Source organism: Triplophysa rosa, linkage group LG18 (assembly GCF_024868665.1).
Source record: "Triplophysa rosa linkage group LG18, Trosa_1v2, whole genome shotgun sequence".
NCBI classification, from domain to species: domain Eukaryota; kingdom Metazoa; phylum Chordata; class Actinopteri; order Cypriniformes; family Nemacheilidae; genus Triplophysa; species Triplophysa rosa.
In genome coordinates this window covers 6,390,534-6,409,693 of record NC_079907.1, presented here as the reverse complement: position 1 = coordinate 6,409,693, position 19,160 = coordinate 6,390,534, and the positions used below count along the sequence as shown (strand labels likewise).

The following is a 19,160-nucleotide window of genomic DNA, read 5'->3' as shown; positions in this document are numbered from 1 at the left end:
AACAAAAAGGCTTCTCACAACTTCTCACAAAAAGCTGTATCGGCACACTAAATACCAACTAAATCACTCTGTGGTGATTTCAGAGAGCATTGACAAGTGCTCTTCAGCAGCCGTCTTAAATGGAGCCTGGTTGAAACTGATCTTCTGGGCTTTGGTGGATTGTAACAAGTACAGCTTTGGTCTCCAAAACAAATATTCGGACAACAATGGTGTCATAAATCTCGCTCCAAATAGTACATTTCACACAATCAAAAACATGACACTGGGAATGCATGCACTGATAAAATATATAGCTTAAAAGCATAGCTTTGGAAAAGCATGCAAAATGTGATTTAAAATGCAATTGGCTTGTACTAAAGGGCAGGACTTCCATTCCAACTGCTAAATATTTATCCCATACAATTGTTCTGTCTACTCCTCATTCAATATTTGTATTGTTATTACCCTGAGTATTGTTCCCAGATGGTTCCAAAGCTCTGGAAGCTTTGGCAGTCCATGAGGACAATGTGACAGAACATGATTTCATGTCACCGATGCCCTGCTGTTTGCATGTGTCTGACGGATGCCCTTATGTAATTGACAGGGTGGCTATGCAGCATACAGATACGCCCAACCAGCCGCGGCAGCTGCAGCGGCCTACAGTGACAGGTAAGAATCCTGCAGCGCTCGCGTTGTTTTTTCTCTGTTGATTGCCAGATGGCCGAAGTTGGAGTTTTGTGGCTTGTAGTCCATGTCTATTAGCTTTGAGGGCGCTGGAATGCGATGGAATGTTCGTGGACAAAATTAACTTGTAAGTGCATTTTATATTAGCACTCTGTCCGATAAAATGTCCAATAAAATGAAAATAGAATTAAATAGAATGTTTCATACATTTTAAAAACACCTGCTGCTGAATCATATTTTGTGGCTGTGATGTAAACTAAAGATTGTTTGCTGTTTGAAAAGCATTTGATATATACAGTATATACTGTATATAGTAAATGTATAAAAGAAAGCATGTGTTGTCGCTTTTAACTCGTAACTGTTATTCTTTATATTGCTGCTGTCATTCTGAAACCTTCAATAATAAAATAATAAATCATTATTATTAGTCAACCTTTATGTTTGTCAATGGGTTTTGCAAATATCTAACCAATAAAAAGTATTAAAAAGTGCTTGTCAACTTTGACAATACAGTATTTAGTGAAAAGTGTGGTGTTAAATTTGGACACCTGATGTTTTGGGAGAGAACTTTAGAATTTAGAACTATTTTCCTCATTAGGTTTTTTCCTCGTTAGGTTTTTCCTCATTTAGGTTTTGACGTATTGCTTGCATACACATGCTTTTAAAGCTGCAATCTATCCAACTTTTAGTTAAAAAAACCATTCGCAACTTTTCTTTACCTTACCCAGATTCACAGTGAGTGCATTTACATGCACAAAATAAATGGATATCTATCAAAAATCAGCTTAAAAAGAAACCTGTTTTCACGTGTTTACGTGCATAGTAAAAAACCGGCTACGCATAGAACTGCGTTTACATGGAAGTTTGAGACTTGCCGGGTTTCTCGCGTGCAGTGACGTCAGCGTCGATAGTCTGTTTAGTAATTAAAAATGCAGCGGGAAAGCAGTCAGAAGCTGTATGTTTATATCTCTTCTCATGTCCGCAGTAACTGCATATGCAACAATAGTTCTTCATTTTGACATTTCTACAAAAAACTGCATGATTTCAGAGCGGACTTTTATACGTTATTTTACTATTACTTCCGTTTGGGACTTTTACTACTGCACTTTCAGACATGCCCACATAAACAAAACTGAGAGAAAACCGGTAAAGGCGTTTACATGCAGCGCGAAATTGGAGTAATGTGCAAAAAAACTACCTCTGCCGATTGGTTTTTGCTTAAGCCGTTTATGACCTTTCCCCGATAAAAGAAAAACGTTTTACGCATTTACATGACCTTACGTATATCAGCTTATTAAGCATAATCGGCGTAAGACTGTGCATGTAAACGCGCTCAACGTTAAGCTGTCATGTACAATATACGATTTCACAGAAAATATTAATTTGACGTCATTTGCCTGTATTGTATTGTGCGTAAAGTAACCTGCAATTTTCAAACAGAGATGCCAATATTCGAATACGGCAAAACCTAAGGATTGTAGCTTCATATTAGCCTTCTATAAGCTTTTAAGTTTTGTTTTACTTGGAGCCTAGGTGGCTGACATTGAAAATACAACAAACTTTGGGCCAGATTTTCTAACAGCTTGAGACAGCGCAAACGCCTCTTTTGGCATAAGAAACTATTGTCGGTATTTACTAAAGACACACAGTGAAAATGAGGGCTGAAAGGGTGTGGATGCAGCTGTTTTTGCGACTGACCTTATTGCATATTCATTTGTAGGAGTTTCCTCCTCAGACGCAAGAGTATTTAGATATATCACGCACTGAGATTTACTAAGGTTTGCGCTCGTCCTTGTACAGGTATTTGCAGTTTACTTAATGACCAAAAAAAGCATGTCTTAAACCTTGCACTAATTTGCGCTGCTCTTGGATAGTCATTATGGGAATGCAATATTATTGCCCCTGTGTTTTTAATGTGCGCCTTGTTAGTAAATCACCCGCAGAAATTTTCACTCCCATCTGAGCTTTTTTGAAAGTGTGCTCTCACGCTATTTTGCCCTGTCTAGTAAATCTGGCCCTTTATCTCAGTACCCCCTTTTAACAGACCAAACATGGCACATTTCTACAAAGGCACTAACTAAAACATTTGCCTGATGCTGCATCCGCACCACTAGGTGTCATTAAAACATCTAAACCCAACCGCTAGCGCAGCTTGAACAAAAATCAGAGTGCATTCTTAAATGCTAAAAACTAGATTTTGAGTTGTCCAGCATTGCATAATAGATTTGCTCTCACATTAAAGACAGTTAAATAGGATCAATTAGATATCGCCTCTCTATCTTTGATACACACTTACCGTTGAACTTGAATTTAACCTAAAGATCCGTAACCACTTAACTCGCTCACTTCAGGCCACAGGGCTGTGCGCATGAGAATGTGCTAAGACTGAGGTGGTGCGAGGTTGTGAGTAATTTATCCGGGACCTGTGGGGACCCTGTCAGGTTGGATCAGAACAGGCACTGGTTTAATCTAGGCAAGATTGAGCGTGTCACTGCCGATAAGCCACGGCCCTGCCTGCTAGCCTGAAGAGCCCAGATAATGTAAGATTTATCAGAGCCAAGCACAGATCCACATCAGAGCAGGTGACAGGACTGCCATTCCTCTGCGCTTGCTTTAGCCATCTTTCTCTGTTGCCTTTTACTCTCTTCACCTCATTCTGCATCTCTGGTCTTTCACCTCCTTAGTTTCACAAGCCAGCTTTGCATTGCACATACTGATTTGAAATGCAACTTAAAATTAAGTGTATAAAGGACACAGAAGTTAAATATTAAAACAAAATGCTAATAACAATGTCCAGATATTTAACTGGGGGTCCAGAAATGAACTTCTGAGGTTTGTAAACTGATATATAATCTTATAAGAACGAATACATATACATTTACTAAATGAGTTAATGCTAGTCTTAAAAAATACATATTTTTTACAAAAATGTGTGTTTTATATTAATTTTTCCTAATATTTCTTCAGTTCTTTGTACATTTTATATTTGTTTAATCTATCTACGGATTTATTTATTTATTTAATACATATGCTTTTTTATGAAGAATAAAAAATAAATCATTTTAATACATAATTTTTTTCAAAAAGTAAAATACTTTTATAAATAAAAATATTTTCCCTTTATTATTTTTATTTGACATATATTTATTTCTCCATTATTTTGTAAAATGTCCTTGGGCTCTTGTAAGGTGCTATGTTAATAAAATGAGCAAAAATTTAAATAATAAATTAAATAAATACTGTAAAATGAAATGAAATTATTATTACATAATAATAAATAATATAAGAGAGCAAAAAGTGTAGAGAATTATTTGTTTGCGCTAACATACAGTAAGTCTTCTAGAATCATGTTTAGAGCATGTAAAAGTATTAATTTCTCATCATTTTGTCATATTTGTTAAAGTTATATGTCATGCAGTGTTATTAAGAATATTAGTCATTTTAATGTTAGGGATTTTGTTGTCTAGGGGTCTGGGAGGATGTCCAGGTGTACTTCTCTGGCCAGTTAAGTTGTAGGTTAAATAGCTCCGTCCAGCTGGAATGCTGTGGGGATTCCCAGGCACCCTCTTCTGCGCTGTCTGTCATAGGCAGTTTAAATCCGCTCTGCTCAGCTCCTCTTTCTCACTTCACTGAGCTGGCCTGACCTTTGATGTTGTAATAATCCCGGATGACAAAAACCTGGTCAGATCCGATAGCATTTCCATATGTAATAGCATGTCTGGGCCCAGGATCCCCCCCCACCTCTTTTCTCCTCTCTCAGTCCGTGCCCTCAGCACCCGGCTTATCTGCTCCCCGCAGGCCCTCATTTGCAAGCGTGTGTTTGTTGGGAAAGTCAACAAATGAAGAAGGAGGTTAATAAATAAGTAAAGGAAGAAGTAAGGCCCATCTTGAAGGAATTAGTTCCAAACCGGTACCAATGAAAAGAGTCGGAGAATGCGACTGCCGCCACCAGCCCTGTGCGTCTTTACAGTGCAGACGGGTAAATAAGTGAGAGTGCAAAGGAGCATGGGAAGTATAAAGAGGGCTGTGAACACAAACTCACTTTCTCTCTCTCTCTGTTCTTTATGTATAACAACAACACAAAATCCTTATGTATCCATGAATTTTCCCACCACCAATTTACTGTCTTTTCTTGCTGGATTTTTCTAGTTATGCAGTTCTTTTTGTAACTCTCATGTGTTTGGTAAATGGAAATGCTACATTTTCATTAATGTGCACTGGGCATTTAAGAGAGTGCCAGTTTTAAGTTGTATATCTTTTTTAACCATTTTATAAAAACTATTTTTTCATATAGGAACGAATGTGATACAGAAACATGACAAAATCTAAAAAGAACTCGATACTAAGGAACTACCCTGCGATTTCTGTATCTTCCTATTAACCATCCCATATTCAATACAATATTTATCATATCCTCGTACGATAAAATACTCTCAAAACAATATCAGACCGCTGATCACTTTCACACCTTTACATGGTATATTTATAGCAAGCAGGTGATTGCATTTTTATCAAACAGGCAGAAAGTGGATGAGAGAGAGAAGCGTGTAGTGATAATGGATCTGGTGAACAGAGATCACTGGAGCATACTGTACTATCTTCTCAAAGCTTCAATGCCCCTCCATCTTTCTTTCTTGCCTTGTAGCTATGGCAGAGTCTTTGCAGCAGCAGACCCGTATCACCACACGATTGGACCTGCAGCCACGTACAGCGTGGGCACTATGGTGAGTTTAGATCTTGATGCATGAAACATTTATCCGTGCCCTAACGTTCCACAGACCCAAGCACCCCAACAACATACAAGACAAAGCCTAGTGCAATAGTAATAATGCAGATTTATTTAAAAAAATAGGACTGCTAATATGTAGTTGGGATGTTTAATATTGTACTTTTGATCATACATTAAGGGTCCAAAATTAATGTTTTGCCACAGTGACGGGTGAGGTAACGTTTAGAAAATGTGCCAGCCGTGACTTCATTTTGAATTTATATTTTGAAATCTATATACTGTATATTTGTTTTCTTCCTATGGATGGAATCTTTTTTCTGCTTTTTTACAATGTAGTTGAAATGTGAATACATTTAGATTTATTGCTCATTTTCACTTTATCACTTTAGTGGCTTAATGAGAGGTTTTTGGACATTTAAGTCACACTTAATGTATACATTTACATTGCATTAGATAACAAAATATCAGACCAAGTGGCTTCTGCAAAATGAAACAAACGAGTTTCTCTTGTCGTTGTCATTTTGCTTGAAAAAGTGCATTAGTGCTAAAGTATGTTTCTTTAGGATAATTGCCACTTGGCTTGGTATTTTGTTAGATATTCATACATTTTTAAGTGTGGCGTAGGTGTCTAAATACTTTTTGTGGCTGCTGTAAAAGTTGGCACAGAGAAGAGTAAAAAAGTGTAATAAATGGAAATTAATAATCTAAAAGATATTTTAGTAGCATATCAGCATTCATAAGAATTCAACTTAGTTTCTTTTTTTTAAATAAAGTTACAGACCATTCGATCTCGGTTTACTTTAATCGTTCAAAAAATAAAATGCACCTTTTTTTAATAATGTTAATTTTGGACTCTGATGAACATTTTTGAAATGCATATTTTGTGTAGCTATATGTCTGTATTCTGAGGCTGATTGGCATTATATAATCATAATGTATGTCTATGTGACGGTTTGTCAACAATGGTCTTAGGCACCTTGTATCTCATTAAATGCAAGGGGTTTCCCAGCGTACTGACACGTTACCGGTTTAACAAGACTTTCCATATGAGCCATTATCCTTTGCTTATCAGCTCTCTCGAAATGATGTGGGGATAGTCGTCCTGTTAATGTTTGTTTTTAGCTAGCTTTTGCAGCTAACATCAAAGATGAAAAATTTCCAAACTCCTATCTGAACACGAAACAAGAAATCTCTTCATGATCTGTTTTTTGTGCGGTTGTTGGTTGGGACTTCTCTCAAGATTAACGACCATCAAGCGCGTGCGGCAGCGTGCCGAGGGAGATTAAAGAAAAGCGCGAGATAGAGGGAAAGCCACAAAAAAAGAAAGAATAAAAGATTTCATCGCACCCACCTCCCCCTGCCCATGAGGCTTATTGGACAAACACTGTGTCTGAGACAAATGACTAGAATTTACCAAGTCGACATCCGTGTGATTCTCAAAACCGTCCTGTTCCCCGGTGCAGCTGCTAGCTAAAAGCTTTCATTAATTAAGACCATTTTTTCCTCTTCATTTACTTAATTAAAACTGTGGCCTGTGTTGCTTTTTTTGCCTCCTTTTTCTTTTTTCAAATTTTCCTCCCTTTCTCGAGACTTCAATTTGCCACTTTAAGACATAGCAAATATTCCTCACCCCCCGAACGCCGCTCCCCAGCGGATCATGGGGCGCGAGGGGGAGGAGGTGGGCACTCAGAGTTCTGAACGATGTCAGGATCAAACCGGTGGCGGCGAAAAAGCCAAACTGTTCGAGCGCCGAGCCTGCTGAGAATGAAATGAATATGATTTAATCATATTTGACCAGCAGATCACAAGTAAAAAGTATTTAATAATGAGCTCCTCAGAGAGTTAGAAAAAAGTGGGTTTGCTTTGCTCTCTGTTCGAACAGAATTCATGCCACGTTTAAGGCGGGCGTGTTTCGCGCATGAAGGGTTGGAGCTGAAAAGAGGCCTTGGAGGCTTTGAAGTTTTCTGCGTATGGCTGGAGCAGAGAGGGCACCGCTGTGGTCCGGTTAAAGAGAGGGAAAGTTCTGCATGTAAGATATCAATAAACCTGAGCGGCAGACAGCCACGATAGAGCTTTGGTGTATTGTAACGGGTTCGATTCAGGTAGAGATACACGCACCAGCCGAAAATGATGAAATCGTACCGTGTAGCGGCCTGTTTTGGTTGCTGTCGTGGAATTCTATGAACTCTGACACCCACCGAATTCAAATTTAAAGCATAAATTCATGCCACTTTAAATGAGGGAAAAAAGGGAGGAAAATTTTAAAAACACCCCAACGAAATCTATTTGACACTGATTGGAACCTTCTTGTTTTTCATCTTTGATGTTGCAGGCTAGCCTATACAGAGGAGGGTACAGTCGCTTCACACCCTACTAGAGAGAGAATCAATCCCCCGACAAAACAAACAAACAAAACAAAAACAAACAAACCACCCACCCACCCACCTCCACCTTTCCCAGGAAACTAAATAGAGCAAAAAGCCTCCAGGTCATGAGCGACCCTGAACAGTCTGTCAATCTCTTGACATTTACGAGAAGCCTCTTTATATCACGTGCAATCATGAGGTTACCCGGCATTTCTGTTGCTTTAGTATTGATTCGAAATCTGTTTTGTTTGTATTGAAATGTGTGGTCTGGAAGGGGAGGGGCTGAGTGACAGAGAGAGACGGGGCGGGGGGGTGCTGTCCTATGAGTTTTCTCATTTAGTCGGGCTTGGATTAATGGCCATGAGCTCAGCTGATTTATGTGGACAGCGAGAGGAAGTGGGTTTATTTGCCTTAGTAAATGGCACAGCAATGAACAATTTAAGCAGAACAGCAGCACTGCTATAATCCCATAGGCATATATTCACAGTGTTTGCATTGAAGACCTCATGGGTCTGCTAAACCCTGTCTGCTATTCATTAAAATATGAAAATCATATATAGAAGGTTTGCATACCTGTAAATGACTAATATAGCCTTACTTATTTTATTTATTTATTTTAATACTATTTAAGGCTAAAATATGCATAAGAACATTTATTTACAAACCTCCAGCTTTCTGTTATGGAGTCTATGATTGTTTACTGGAAATATATTGTAGTAGTATTAAAACCAATAGTTATCTGCAGTACATGAAACCTTTTATTAATGCTGTTTTAAAGTGATTCACATTTCATTTGAATAATTCTCTGTCACTCAAGGCCTCTGTTACGCCCTTGTTGACATATTGTGCTGTAACTCGATGAACATTCATGGCTGTACGATTGCTGCTGTGTGTTATCTGAGAAGACTGCTGTTTATGTTTCTTTATTTATATTTGTAAAAAAAACAAGTATTCCATTGCCACAGATTAAAATGCAGTTTAATACATCATTTTCTTCTTCTTTTTTTAAAGGGTAAAATGTTTTCTTTTTATTCATTCATTTTTCAAAGCTAAGCAATAAAAACACCAAACAGTACCTAAATAAATAACCATTTTCACATATGCAAATCTACGAATATCTATTTTTCCCATTAGTCACAGTACAGGCAATAACAATAAAAGCGTAATATCTAACGAGGAAATAATCTAACGAGATGCATTTTATTAGGAGTGTTTCTTTATTTATTATGATATATTGATACCAGTCTGACTAATACGTCCAATAGAACAAGTACACAAACGCATCTTCCGGTAGCAAAGCAAATATTCATGAAGGACGGCCGCTAGCATGGTTTCCTTCAGTTTTAATCTGTTAGATGTCACATAAAAAGCGCGCACTTAATCAAGGCCGCTTCTGCTGCTCGGAAAGCATTCTGTAAATAAACGTAGTGCAGTAATGTGGAAAAAGAGAAGTCTTCCGCACAACACGGTCTATTGCACCCTCTAGCTGATGAGACGTCCACCGTCCCGCTGCAACAACAGAGATGACAGGAGGAGCAATTACTGCTCAGCGCTGAAATCTCCATCACGCTTATGTTAATTCGGAAGACGCGGTCTGCCTTGAAAATGAGTTAAAAGACAGAGATATGATAGTGGGGGTGTTGTATTTTTAAGACGCCCTGAATCTCTTGGGAACTTTGCTCTGTTGTGGAGAATATCAGTCATGGTGTTCCAAACAACATGTTCGGGTATTGATTCGTCGTTGAGTTATGTGTTAAACGCTTGGGGACGTAGATCTTTGAAATGTTATTGGTCAAGCTTAAAATGTATTTTGATATAGGAAAAGGACAAATCACCTCAATAATGTAAAAAAAAATGAATGGGAATTTTAAATGCGATTCTCTGTTCAATTCTGAATACTGCACTCTCAGTCGATTCATATCCTAAAGATCTAACATTCTCCATGCAAGCGCACCTCTGCACTAAGGTTAAGGATTTTCCCCCAAAGTGACATTCCCTGGAGGCCCTGTGCTTTATACAGGTCCTCTGATAAGACATGTCAGTCCTTTAGAGAGTAAAGAAAGGAAGAGTGGAGGGTGGCAGTAATCCCCCGAGTGAAAAAGGGTCGCCCTCGTTTCCACTCAGGGCGTTGATCATGTCTCCACCTCTCACGAGCACACACGCTCACACCCGGTCCAGTACATAGCAGCCCGCAGCCCTAAAATGGAATCGTAAGGGTGGAGTTATAGGAGACGAGAGGAGAAACCAGGTTAGAGAGGCAGCATCCAAAGTAATTTACTCCACAGATTAAAGATAACAGCGTTGAGTCAATAACCACTGATCTCATTTAGAGATACACTAGGCTGGCCGGGCGCATGGCACGGGCGTTCTGCTCAGTCTATTACCATAGCTGTTGTGGCTGCCTCTCTAGACCCCATTCTCCTGTGAGTGTGAAATCACAGGCAGCCTATTGTAAAACATAGATTAGATGCATTGCTTTTTTCCACCTTTGTAGGAAGAAATCTAAAGAGCGACACAATATTTCACCTAAACGAATGTGTCCTTGGTTTCCCCGTGCAGTCGGCGACTCGCTGCTCGGGGGGGAAACGGCAAAAAAAATGAGATGCACAGTGTAGATGTGTTCAAGCTGTACCATGAATAAAATGTCATCTTGTGGACATCCACATGTTTCAAAATGCCTTGTAATGTGAGAGCTGTGTTTTTCAAGTTTAGCTGTGAAGTCTAACCAGAACACCCCGAAACCAAAATTCAAGCTCTTTCTCTGTGGAAATGGAATACCAGTGCTACCCCAAATATTATGCACTGTAAATAACATTCAGATGTGATTGTCTTTTGTTTTTCCTCATTCAAGTTGTGTGGGTTTATTTTGATTCTGTCCTACCATTCACGTTGTGTTCTTGGTGTTGATGAGTTTTGAAAAAGACAACGTAAATAAGACAGAAACACCACTTTATGCTTAAAACCGAGATTAAAACGTATTTTCTATTGTAGACATACAAACAAAAAACACCCTAAACAATATTATGTGGTGACATTTTTATATGATATACAGTATTAGGCTTTAAATCAAATTTGTTTATACCTTGTGCGAGGAGAGGATAGTTCATATTATGCCGAAATGTGTTCGAGTCGATAACTTTGTGCTGTGTGTTCTTGAGCTATTTAAATGGATGTCCTTTTTCCAAATATTCGGAAGCCCTCTGACCTCAGTTTCCTTTGTGGCGGACACAATTTTAATTGACTTTTACATTCACCAGATATGTTCTGAGGTGAACTGGCTCTTTTGGGTATCTATCCACGTCATATACAGTATATGTTTAGTTTGACCATATAAGAACGTTCGTCGATATTTATGCAGAATTGTAAATGAATCTCCAGTAATTGAGTTAATCCATGCAAAAGACGATCATATTCTCAACTAAGGCATTTCCATCTCTATTTCAGACAATTAAACTAATCAAGCGACTAAATTAGGACTCAATCACCCATTTATTTCACTCCAGCGTTTAGGCAGAGATAGAAAATACAGCGCTGGGCATAAAATGATTGCTGACAAAACAGTTTGCGCTCATCTAAGGGAATGTGTGAGCTTGCAGATTGACAAGATGGAGGTCTTCGTCTTGCATGGACGCCACAGCGGCCCATTAAAGGATTGGCTGTTTAATTAGCTCTGTTAATGCAGTCATTTGTAAGATGGCACGCTGGGCCAAGGGCCAGTCGAAATGGCCACTGATTTTCGCAATCTTTCATCTTTTCCTATTTGATGGCACAATTGCTTATTTACTGCGAGGTCTGTTTGAAAGAAAGAAGAATGTATTTTATGTTTGTATTTATTTACTTTTTTATTTTACACTGAAGTCATAACTAAATGATATGTGCATTTTTCTGTCTACCTTCTGGTGTTAAATAGCATATGAGACCCGAACCGGGCAATACTGGACAATAACACAGTTTAATGTAATCCGCCGTGCATCCGCTGTTGCCTCATTAACGTTTTGCATTTTTTATAAGGTCATTTAAAATTGTGTCAATTGAATGTGCTGTTTCATTGTGCAATTCTCTTCTGTCAGGGGATTTTTAGAAAATGTTTTTTAACAAAAAAATCTAAAAACAGTGCTATTTGAACATAATACTATATATAAATATATGTGAGCACATATCGCAAACCTCTTTTATATGTATAAACCGTAGTAATAAATGTGTACTTGCTGTCCATTTCACGTGCTTATATTAAATCGCACCATCTGTTGAAAACCATTCTGCTGTCACATATACAGTATCCATTTGCTTTTGGACTTCCAAGATTCAGTAGTTAAAGCTATATACATAAAATAAAAAAGTAACTAAAACTTACGGTTTTTGTGTCTAAATAAAAGGAAAATGATAACATATATGTTTAGTTTTTGGTTTGTTTTGCCACTCCTAATAAATCATATTTATTTTAAATTATAATATTTTAATTAAAATACCTGCGTTTCACACGCTGGCAGTTTTGTCATGTGTTAGTCCTCTTTATTACGCAGTTGATAAGACTTGTATGATGAATAGGGGGTCTACGTGTATCATGTCACCGGCTTGTTTGGCTTTCATCGGCATGGCTGCCCACCAACGATTTTCGCACAGTCGCTCTATCAAGTCTCCCTCCATCTATTTCTGCTCATGTTTGTCAAGCAAAAACTTCAGGAGCCTCGCGTGTCTGTCGGAGAGATAATACACCCAGAGCGGAGAACAGAGGCCTGTCATTGGGCATGATCAGTATGCCGGAGCACATCTGTGTGTTCCTCCAGGGATGGGTGAAGAACTACAAAGTCGTGTTAAAATTAAAGTCGGCCCACTGCCTCTTCTGAGGCTCTTCCACACAGTACCACATCTCCCTGAATTAGAGAGCTTCTGTCAGGATGAGAGCCCCCAGGACACCCCAGTCTCCTCCCCTCTTCCTGTCCGGCGGACGTCTTTTCAGCCTCCTTGTGCTCTGAGCGGCTCCGGCGATGCCTCTGATCAATCCCGTCGAGTCATTATGCTGAACATTTTGCGGAAACCCCTCCTGCCGATCATTGTTTTCACTTCAATTACTCAGATAATTCCGGAGATTACGGAGATAATTCCTCAATGTGTGTTTAGTGTTGCACCCAAGGATTGTGTCTGATATCGAGCTGGTGCATGAAAAATAATGTAATCCGAATATGTTTTACTTGCTACTCGATTTGCATGTTTTTTGTGTAATTAGTTTCTTTTAGTTCATACGGTGGGGTTGAGAGCACAGTGAAAATCTGGGATTCGAAATCTAATTTAAACACAGAAGAAAAGAGTTTGGGGATTTTTAATGATTGAAAAGAAAGACGCATTATGATGTCAAATGAAGGAGTAGTTAGGATTCTGCTTTACTAACTTGAATAAGCAAAATTATTCGTTATTAATCCATAACCATTACGAAAATGAACCATGGGTTAACTAAAATCAAGCATTTTTATTGTATTTGTAGTAAATCCATAGCTACAAATTTACTGTGGTTTTACCGCAATATTTTACCCATATTATTATTTGTAATAAAATGATGGTATTGTAAATGAAAAAACATGGTAAACGTGAAATTTGCTCACTTTTTACAGAATTGGAAACATGAAATCAAAAATAAAAGCATTTATGTCTTAAAGCTCTGGAAGGTCCCACAGTATTCGCATGTTAAGCACAATTTGCATGTAGCTCAATGTCACATAATGCAGATTCGCTCATGTTTTTTCTCGTTTCTATTTACAGTAACTAAAACGAAAGCCGACGATGGAGAAGAGATGGACATCAGATAAAAGGAACAAAAAGGATAAAGAAAAGTGAAAATGTGTGAATAGGAAAAAAAACATACAAAAAGAAGTTCAGAGGAGATCTTTACACCGAGGCTGTCAGGAGAAGGCATTATATCTCTGTAGGGACACGAGACTGACACAGCCAAGCTGTGGATGGGAAGAGGGGTAAACTTTCACCTGGGACAGCCTTTCCGGTGTGGAGAAGAGGAGGAGACGTCATCATAAAACTTTTTATTTTTCTAAACTTTTTTAAGTTTACGGTTTCAAAAAGATGAAAAAGATGAGTGTATATATCTATATAGCGATATATATGTATGTATAAATATGTTATAAAAGAGAAGCGGAGTTTAAAAAAATCACTATAGCAACAGAGTGATGAATTCGTGCTGTGGGAGGGGGGGGTGGGCGGTGTACGTGTCGTTCCTTCACACCCCCCTCCCACCGATCGAAACGGCCCAGGCAGAGAGGCTGATGGCCCCTTACACACGATTCCATGCGGCCCCTCGAATACGGCACAGCTGGGTCTTCCACGAGCGGGATCTTGTCGGGTTCAACTTCCTGTCGAACCGCATCGCTTCCTTGAGAAAATGTCACTAATGCGGGGGCGGCTAGACGTCCCCCTTTTATTCATCCCGTCTAGATGTTAAACGAAGGCAGACTTGCATGGGAAGATCCACTTTATGAACTATGTCAAGTAAAACTCACCAACATCAGGTTGTGAAGATCTGCATCATCCTGCTATTCAGGTGTCGTATTAATCGGGACAAGAGAAGACACTGTAAATATATGAACAGAGCCCAGTCGACATCAGACGTAGACGTGGGGAACGAGAGCGGGGTTGTTTTCGATATCCATCCACCCTGTCATCCTGCTGTTGTTTGTAGCACAATATGAAACGGCCCACTGAGGTGAAACACAGATGCAGGTTTTACTAGGTTGCGTGTGTGCGTGTGTTCTTGCGTGTGAGTTGTGAGGTCGGGGGGGGGGAGGCGGGGGGCTTTATAGAGTCGTGTAGGGCGCAACAGCCGCCGGAGCCCAGGGCTACCAAAAAGCATTTCATTGTAGTGTTGTGGAGGTGGCCGTGCTGTGTAGTAAACACTTTTGTATGTGGTGTCAGGAGGCTACAAATTAAGAAAATTGGAGCTGTCTTCTCGGTATTGTCACGGGAGTTTCACTATCCATCTTTAAAATGGGTTCCTGCCCGGTGCGAGGTGGAAAACTGTGTGAAATGAGTGCCAGTTTAGTCACGGGAAAGTTTTATTAAAGACGTATTACCTTTATACTTCTACCGAGCTCATTTCAGTGGCATCATTATATATTTAAACGTTGTACTAATAACATGCTGCTCAGCGTGGTCAAACGTCGATTGTAGCCATTTACTAATGTTGTATTATTGTATTACCAGTATGAAAAACATTTATATATGGATATATCTATTTGTGACTTTGCGACCCTTGAAGAGGATTGTATCTTTCGTTTTCAATGGTAGTCCAGGTTTACTTTTTTGGCGGCGATTTATGCAAGAACCGAGAGATTTTCACTTGTGTGGCGTCGTTTGCGTTCGTCTGTATGTCTTTGGTTCAGCTATTGAATGTAATTCTACTTTTTATGTACATGTCTTTGTTTTTTAAGCAGTACTTTGTAAATGTGTGGATATGTGGTAAAGCGAGTCTTTGTTGTGAAGCTGGACCCGACTCGTGACGGAGACGCGGTCCGGCCGACACCTCTCTTTTATAACAAGGAGCACTCCAGCACGCCGGACTTTATCCTAACCCTGCAGGACAATGACCTAAAGACAAATGGATCGGATCTGTCGGAATGGTTTACGGATGCTTTTATGGAAAACACTTTTTTATTTTTAGTTTCCTTGTTGCAAAATGTAAACATCTAAAAGGTTTAAAAGGTTGCTCCGTTATACATATTTATCCTGAAATGAGATGTTGTGTCGTGTAACCCACAATGCGGTACCATCTAAATGTACAGGTTTTATTCACGTCTGCGTTTTTATTTCACATGACTGAGTTAACCTGACTGCATAAGGTCATTTCTGAGGGTCAGGTCAGGTCGAAGTCTCTCCAAACGAACAACTGCACGTTTTCACTTTTTACAGTGTTTATTTTGGCTCAGTTAGACGGAACGGTACATTCAGTCAACCTAGAAATAACTCACCTCTACAGATGGCATTCCCAAGCTTTGCAAAATCATGCGCTTCCTCGGACTCAGGTGTTACACGACAGGACTGATGTGTTCCCTTCCATAAAGATCGAACTCCTCCTTGCTGCAGTTTTCCTCTCCGAACGAAAGTTTCTTTTCTACAAAGCTGGCGACTCCTATTCTATCTCAGCGACTGTACTACTTTGTTACCGAAACGATCCTCCGTATCCTGGAGAGCGGAGGCGTCCGGTCAGATGCGAAGGTTAGCGATGCATTAGCGGTGCTTTGGCCAAGGCGTGTTGTTTCAGGGACTCTAAAACAAAACCAGAGTGGCGGATTCTGCTCTAGAAGAGACTGTGACCGATCAACCTAACAAAAAGATGTCAATTCTACAGAGATCCGAGACCTCTGGGGTTATTTCTTTGCTTTAGTCCGTACGAGACATTACTTGTTTACACGTTCTGGTTTTTGACCCTGCTGTAAGGTATACTGTATGTCAGCTTTTGCACTGTATTTTTCGGCTTGTCGTCTTCCCTAAAGTTTCTGTTTCCCTATCGAGTGACGCCAACCCATAAACCTGAGCACCAAAGTCATTTACTGTCTTCCTCCACCCAAAGCAGAGAACCAATGCAAACTGTAGTCTGCTTATAGTCTTAAGACTCAAGTGCATGTATCTGCGAACTTAGACCTAAAAACGTCTTACGAATTTGTTCTGGTCGTCTGCTCTCCAGGGGCGGGTTTAAGACCAGCTATGCAGCTCACCTTTATCTGCACACTTACAGTTCCACACAGTCAAGCCAACGGAAACGACAAACTTCTCCTGGCAAATGCGTATTCCAGCCCAGTTCAACACAAAAAAGGAAAAAAACTATTTCCGATTTTCCTCATCGTCATTGCCAGATCCCCGAAGCACAAAGAGTTTGAATGGAAAGTTGAGTTTGTTGTCTTAGTGATAGTAACCTTCCATTTAGCGTACTTGTGTGTGTGTATGTGTGTGCGTGCTTCCAGCCCCTTTGTTTTCTATTGAAAATATATGAAAGCTACTTCCTGTGTCATCTCAGTATAAAGATGTATTATATTAAAAAAGGTTCTCTTCATGTGCAACACAAGCTCTACGCAACAACAAGTCTATTTTAATCACTTGCTTTGGTTTGGTTTGGTTTTGTCTCATTCTTTCTTTCAGATTTTAAAGATGTTCCAAAACGTACACGTAAAAAGGGGGGGGGGAGAGAAAAAAGAAACCAATATATTCTATTTAAAATGAAATGACTAAACTTCTGCTGTCCTGGATCTATACTCTCTAAATTTCAGTTTTCTTTCTGTATGCATCTGATGTGCTTCAGACAACCAGTACTGTTTATTAATGAACCATTATATTATTATGATTATGATTATTATTATTACTATCATTAATATGGTTATAAATAAATATTTCTTTCTTCAATAACAGAGTCTCAGATTTCTATCAGGTTGTCGTGTTAATATGTCCTGCATGTACACAAGAATCTTGAACAGTGGTTCTCAACTGGTTTTGCTTGATTTTACAGTGAAACTAAAATTTCAAGAAAAGACGTTACCTTTATTTGTTCAGGGTTTTTATGAGGGGTCACGAATACTTCTACCAAATGACAATGATTTCTGACAAAATGCCATAATGTGTGTTTAGATACACAGACGTCTACAATTAAATATATGCAAATAGTTTTCTTTTATTGCTATACTGTTTATGCACATTTATATGGTTTCTGCATGTAACATTGTTTTTCTGCTCTCTGCAACCCAGTCAGGACAGACCTGTGACCCACGAGTTGAGAACCACTGCTTATAACACAGATGAAATATGTCTAACGTCTCAGAAATAGGCTTGATTTCCCAAAACACTAAGTTCATAAATCCTCTGAGTTGTTCTTTTCTTCAATGGGCTGATGTTTAAGCAGTATGCAAAAACGGCCGTACATTAATGAGCCTCAAACCGCTCGTAAATCCATTATGTGCCAGTTAAACCGACAGCTCATTAATGATATTAATGCATTTTGATTCATGCAAAGCCGATGTGCACTACATCTGGGAGTAAAACATTGCATGCCCAAATGTATCTGAATTAGTTAGCTTTCACACGACCTGTAATTTTCAGCTCCCATCCTATTCTTCCTCCAATGTATCTGTAGCATGGCGGTCACTGTAACTAATGCTAGTGCTATCTAAAATGAGTTTTTCTATATGAAGTAGTTCACTACAATGTGGATGTTACATCACTTTAACCCTTATTTCTGTGTGCACCTGTTAAGCTTTCAGCAAAAGTGGCCCTTTCACCAACTATTGGCCCTTACGATTATCTACATTCTTTTACCATATAAAGTCATATTTAATAGCTTTCTGTGACTCAGCACGATGAAATGCAACTTGGCTTTTAGTGCTGGAAAGATAAACAAGATCCATTTTAAAGTAACCCTTGACCTTCTCTAAGCCTGTAAGTGCCGCCAAAAGATATTGGACTCGACTGTTCGTCGAGGCTCCTCCATATACATCATTGCCAATGTTGTTATAGAATTGAAAGTGAAAGGCACGATGGGAGTTTTAGACCAATTTGTCTTTTGTTCCCCCGGGACCACAAGACAAAGTGGTCCTGTCCATCTCCACAATGATCATTTACCTACACAAAGCAAACGCACCATCGATCCTCAAAGACCCTACAAAACAGCACAAATATGTTCACGTACCTGCGCTAACGAACAGCTTTCCACCTCCAACATTGATCCCATGGTTCAGTACTTTGTCATTCGCTCATGCAGGCTGTGGAAGGTCTCGACCAATCAAAGTTCTCCACACTTCTGGAAGTCACCGGAGGAGCTTGTTGTTCTTTTAGAAGAAATGCAAAGATTGCTCAGGTAGGACAATAGAAAAAGGCTTTTATTGTTTTTTTACCTGCTAATTATTTGTAATCGAATGATCCAGCCCCTTCCCATTAGCTGCACATGGAAGACTTACAATTATCTGCTAAATAAAAAAAGAAAATGTACAAACACAGTTACACCTAAGCACTCACACCTCCACAACAAGTTTTAACACAACGAAATGCTTCAGCCATAGCAGCACGATGATCCCATATACAGTAGAATCCAAATCATCCATTCATGGCCGAGGTGAGAAGTTGCTGACAACCCTGACAAGCAAAGTTTCAGACACCGTCCTAACCCTGTCAACTGGAGACAAAAGCTGTCGTCCCAGGGTGAAAGCTATTAAGGGTACATGGCAGTTTGGCCCCTGTGCTCCGGCAGGCCTGTGTTAATTACAGTACACATGAATATCGCGTGTAACAACAGGCTATATCCTTTCATCTAAGCTGGGCGCAAGAGAGAGTCAAGCAATGAAAGAGGAAGAAAATGCCAAAGCATTAATACTAATCACTGGTGCGGTAAATTAATTTTGGATTGCTTCTCTGGGTTC

At 39.3% G+C, this 19,160-nt stretch overlaps 1 protein-coding gene across 9 annotated transcripts in view; it reads left to right on the top strand.

Moving 5' to 3' along the window:
• The window catches only part of rbfox3a (RNA binding fox-1 homolog 3a), a 402,031-nt gene extending 384,871 nt beyond the window's left edge, over positions 1-17,160 (top strand). For 8 of the 9 annotated variants that reach the window (XM_057358078.1, XM_057358076.1, XM_057358082.1 and 5 more), the window contains 3 exons: positions 584-648; positions 5,309-5,387; positions 7,725-8,744. In XM_057358078.1, coding sequence (XP_057214061.1) covers positions 584-648; positions 5,309-5,387; positions 7,725-7,769 — 189 coding nt within the window. In that variant the 3' untranslated portion in view covers positions 7,770-8,744. Of the gene's footprint in view, positions 1-583; positions 649-5,308; positions 5,388-7,724; positions 8,745-13,515 lie in introns of those variants that run through there. The other variant, XM_057358077.1, reaches the window with a different exon arrangement.
• The last annotated feature ends 2,000 nt before the right edge of the window (positions 17,161-19,160 follow it).